The sequence below is a fragment of the Octopus bimaculoides genome, chromosome 18 (assembly GCF_001194135.2).
Source record: "Octopus bimaculoides isolate UCB-OBI-ISO-001 chromosome 18, ASM119413v2, whole genome shotgun sequence".
Classification (NCBI taxonomy): Eukaryota; Metazoa; Mollusca; class Cephalopoda; order Octopoda; family Octopodidae; genus Octopus; species Octopus bimaculoides.
The window spans coordinates 17,916,842-17,922,266 of record NC_068998.1 but is presented as its reverse complement, the minus strand read 5'-3'; the positions used below and the strand labels follow the sequence as shown (position 1 = coordinate 17,922,266).

Here is a 5,425-nt window from a genome sequence, read left to right as displayed (position 1 = left end):
TTATTACCTATATTTATAACAACAGAAAATTTGTATTTATGTGTATACTTTTTTTTTTTTTTCTAATTTGATTTGTACATTTATGCATCTTCATAACATTGATTATTTGTTTAACATTGATTAGTTTTGATTACATCTTCAATTTTACACCAGAGTGAAGGTTGTTTAGTGCACAGTAAGCATGTGAAAGCCATGATAAGCAGATTTATTACCTCTGCCTTAACGAAGGTGGAGGTATTGTTTTCAGTCATCTTTGTTTGTTTGTCTATGGACAAGATATATCAAGGATTCGGATGAAACTTTCAGAGATGTTTGGCCTTGTAACTGACATGAACTGATTAGATTTTGTGATCAATCTGGTACCAGACAAGGATTCTGGATTATTTTTCCTGTTTTTTTTTTACTTAATTTTTGAGAATAGTTGGGTTAATTTTTAGCATTCTCGTTTGTGAGAGCAGTCGAGTTTATTTCAGATATTCTCATTTTAAAAATCATCTCTGGCTAATCATTGAGAGGATGTTAGTGTTGCCTTGGCGGAGGTTTGCACTCTCTGAGTGCTCTTATTATTATAATTATTATTATTACGATTATTATTATTTTATTAACATAAGCATCAAACAAATATTCAGGTCCAGTATTACTTGTGTATGAACAGCCTTAATCCTTAAAAGAAATAAGTGGATACAAATAATAATGATGGGTTTCAAACTTTGGCACAAGGCCAACAATTTCAGAGGAAGGAGGTTAGTTGATTATATTGACTCCAGTACTTGACTGGTACTTTATTTCATTGACCCACAAAGGGAGAAAAGACAAAATTAACCTTGGCAGGATTTAAATACAGACCATTGTCAGAACAGATACTGCAAAGCATTTTTGTCTGATGCCCTAAAGATCCTGCCATACCACTGACTTGCCAAGAAACAAAGAAATAATAGGTACAGCACATACATCTAGAAATGTATGTATAGATGGTGTATTATTTCTTTTTCATTCTTGCTTTTGTTATTGTTCATTGTTAAATGTTTATTGTTACATTTTCTAAACTGGAAAATCATGGATGCTCATTAAGATAATAACCACTTTCAAATTTGTACCAATTCATTTTCACTAAAACTTGTTAAGATTTACATCATCTTCTTTAACTTTTATTTTTTAAGCTTGAGTGAGAAAACAAAAGTAAATGAGAAGATGATGAAACAAGACTGGGTCAACAAAGTTAAATGTACTCTATGAGGAGAGTCTGAAAAGGGAAGAAAATGTGGTACCAGAATTTCAGATGTATGTATGGATTTTTCTTTAAATAGCTGAATGATCATTTGTTTTGACAGTCACAACAAATCAAGGAAAATTATATTTCAGTAACAAAAATAATAACAATAAAAAGAAATGCCTCAACCACAAAACTCAAGCTGAAAAGAAGCAGTTATTCCACAACATAAAAGACTTCCTTAAATAGAAAAATATTTTGGCAGAAGCAGCAGCAAATGTAAAAACCAGTTAAGATGAAAATAGAAGTATTCAGAGATTTATAGGTAAGACAAATTTATTACAGGAAATTTGGAACAGTTAGTGCTGGTATTAACATAAGTAAAATGAAATTTAGAACCAGGAAAAAAAAAACACCAAAAGATGTTAGAATGTGCAGAAGGGGATAAGGTTTAAGACACAGTTTCCAAAGAGAATTGTTGAAAAACTGTGGAAGGCTGAAGCATGCAAGAATACGCTGAAAAAAGAAATGGTTAAGACTAAGGTACTGGTAAGAAGTAAATGTTACAAAAATTAAATAGCATTATAAGATGACTTTGCTGAGTAAGTAGGAACCCAATTCTATATACTCGTAGCAAGCATTGAGTACAGAGGCATCCCAAGAAGACATACAGGAAACCAAAATTTTTCAGTTGCAACAAATGCTCTAGAGTGGTTAGCAGCATGATCAGCTATGAACTGAAGATTATGAAATTTAGATGGTTATCTACAAGTAGTAGGATTCTTTTGTTTTTTATTTAACTGACATAATGTTCAAGGTGGAACTAATGATGTTGTAATGATTAGAAATTAAAGTGGGTTACTGAGGTTCAATGAAATGATATCACTGTTGGTAAGAAAGGGTCTGTTTATCCATATTTCAAGTTTCTGTTGGAAGTGTAATGAGTTATAACAGTGAAACATGAGACAAAAATGCAAAGGATCAACAAAGATTCAAAATAACTTGTGTATGATCCTGTAGATATTAGCCCATAAGAAAAGATAGTTACAAGTTCATTGAGAAAGCAGTTGCACACAAAAGTTTGTTGGCTTAGATGTGCAATGGTTGTTCTTTAATCATAGGTTAGCCCTGACTGAGCAGTTATTTGATCAAAAACTTTCCAGCCATGATTGTGTCTACTGACCTTATTTTGAAGACGGCAGTGTGATCTGAGGGATATTTTTAGCTGGCAAACTGACCACATGGAGCCCCTTTATAGGTTTGGGTGTGTATTTGTTTTCTTCATAAGAGATAATTACACTCTTATGAACATATATGGATATGGATGGTTACATTGGAAGGAAATACCATGGATTGATAATGGACAACATCCATGACAGAACCAATGAAAGTTTCAAAATAAATAGTTTAGTGTAACCCGTGGATGATAGGTCTTACAGAGGTGGTGTCAGGGCATCAAAAAACACACAAAGAAATGCAGTGTCACATGCCAGACTAATTCATGCCAGCATGGAAAAATGGACATTAAAACAATAGTAATGATGAACTGATGGAGGCTTTGATAAAGTTATCTAGAAATGGAGTGTATTCTACTAACTACATAAATGAAATTTACCTTTAATTGTTGCCCATCCTCTACCAGGTCCATCTTCATTCACATTTAAAGGAGAAGCTGGATCAGTTTTCACATCAACTGCCTGAGTACAACAAAGCAAAAATTGAATATGAAAAAATTCTCACAAAGGAAACTAAGTTTAAAAAAGTCAAATTAAAGAAAACAAAACTGATTGCTACTATAGTATTAAATCTGCTACAGCAGCTGACATTCACTCCTAGCTGCTGAAGCAAGGAATTATAACATTCAGATTTACTGACTTCAACCAATAAGTCTCTCTGGAAAAAGTTAAAACCTGAAAACAAAACTGGAAAGTAGAACAATATGCAAAAAGAATATGTTGTTTCTACTTCCTTTCTGGCTTACATTATATTTTCCTTGTGTAATTTTACCCATGAGCACAAGAGAATGACTGTAGCAGAATTTGATTTCATTGTTTTGTAGTCAATAAATTAGTACCTTTACTGACAGAGCCACTGAAAAAAAAAATCATCACAAAAAAAAAAAAAATTTTTAAGAATACTAAAAGTTTGTAATTGCTTGCCTTCTCTTTTTCTTTCTCCTTGGCAGCTGCGAGGTCAAGATTATATATACCAACCAGTAAACTGTAATCCATAATCTTGAAGCTTTCTAACACCTGTAAAGAAAGGAAGATACCTGGATACAATGTGAAATCAAACTTACTCAAATACTCAGTCAGTATTTCAAATACACAACTTTAGCCATCAAGGGCTTATACCCTGATGCTTTCATGGCACTTATTTTCTTGGAAAGAACGGAAGATGGTAACAACAAATGGAAATCTACACCTAACCAGGTTTCTACAATTTGTATCAACAAAACAAACACTTGCTTGTTTGTTTGTTTTTTAAATAAGCATTTTTTCTTTTTATAAAGTTTCTAAAAATGTTTGGAAACATACGGGAAGATTCCTAAAATGTTCCCAATCATTCAGAAGACATTTGTAAATTTTCTATATTGTATGCTTAATCTGTCAACTGTATCAGCTCATGTGAGAACTCTTCATAGCAATTTTAATCTGCTGATGCAACAGCCAAATCACCATCAATAAAACTTCTTGCTATCTTTAAAATCAAGACCAAGGATATGAACTTGAAATATGAAGACAATACAGAGGGGTTAGCTAAAACTTAAAGTGAGAGAAAGAGTAAACTATGACGACTATAGCAGTTTAATTATTTTCCATATTTTTACTTGAAACAGAAACATTTTTTAAAAAAGACAACCTCTAGAAAAGTAGTTAAAAACAGAATGCAGGCCATGAAAGAAATGGAGTTGTGTGCCTTGACCAGATGCATATTTTTGCTAGCCTCAGATTGCTCAACTAAACTACAAGGTCTTGGTTCTACTTCACATTTAGGTGGTTAGAAAGAGGAACAATATCCAGCTGAAAAAATTCTTAAACAAAGAAACAAAATTAAAAAATAAAACAATAATACCCAGTAAAAACGAAAAACAAATTACAATTGGAATGGAAAGCATAATAAATAAATCTTTAACTTTTACGCCTGACATTTTGTTCTGTAATATTGCTAATTTCTATTGGTACCACACAAAAATCACCCACAAGGAAAATGAAACATCAACCAACTTTTATAGTTATTTATTTCAGGAAGATCACAAGATCAGAGTTTAAAAAAAACTTACCATCCTAATCAGCAAATAAAGTTTAAGAAGATGATAAAGGGTAACAGAGAAAATAGCTTTTGTGTGTGGAAGATACACAGGTACAATAAACACTGAAAATGTACAGAAAATAGACTCCATCAACTGGGTAAGCTAGAGGTAGTAGATAGCTTCCATTATCTAGGTGACCAAGTTAGTAGTGGGATTGGATGTTCCAAGAGTGTAGGTGTGAAAATAAGATTAGGTTGGGCAAAGTTCAGAGAGCTCCTACATCTGCTGGCAACAAAAGGCTTCTCTCTCAGAGTGAAAGTTACATTGCATGATGCCTGTGTGCAAATAGCTATGCTACACAGCAGTAAAACATGGGATGTGACAACCGAGGACATGTGAAGTAGTATGCTTCGCTGAATGTGCAATGTCAGTGTACATGTTCGACAGAGTGTAAGCACCTTGAGAGAAAAGTCAGGCATAAGAGGCATCAGATGTGGTGTGCAAGAGAGACAACTGCGCTGGTATGGTCATGTCATGCGTATGGACAAGGACAAATGTATAAAGAAGTACTGATCTCTAACTGTGGATGGAATCTGTGGTAAAGGTAGACCCAGGAAGACATGAGACACAGTAGTAAAGTATGATCTTTGAACGTTGGGCCTCACAGAGGCAATGACTAGTGACCAAGACCTTGGAAGATATGTTGTACTTGAGAAGACCTGTTAAGCCAAGTGAAATCGTAGTTGTGGCTGATGCTGGTGTCACATAACTGGCACCCATGCCAGCGGCATGTAAAATGCACGTTTTGAGCATTGGGCCTCACGGAAGCAAAGTGGCTGAGCTCCTTTTGAGCATTGGGCCTCACGGTGGCAAAGTGGCTGAGCTCCTTTTGAGCATTGGGCCTCACGGTGGCAAAGTGGCTGAGCTCCTTTTGAGCATTGGGCCTCACGGTGGCAAAGTGG

The 5,425-nt window shown here is 34.4% G+C and overlaps 1 protein-coding gene across 12 annotated transcripts in view; it reads right to left on the bottom strand.

Moving 5' to 3' along the window:
- LOC106882892 (phosphatidylinositol 4-phosphate 5-kinase type-1 alpha) overlaps positions 1-5,425 on the bottom strand; it is a 234,919-nt gene that overhangs the window by 104,619 nt on the left and 124,875 nt on the right. For all 12 annotated transcript variants that reach the window (XM_052974610.1, XM_052974612.1, XM_052974613.1 and 9 more), the window contains 2 exons: positions 3,370-3,462; positions 2,826-2,907 (listed from right to left, as the gene is read on the bottom strand). In XM_052974610.1, the coding sequence (XP_052830570.1) occupies positions 2,826-2,907; positions 3,370-3,462 (175 nt within the window). The remainder of the gene's footprint in view (positions 1-2,825; positions 2,908-3,369; positions 3,463-5,425) is intronic.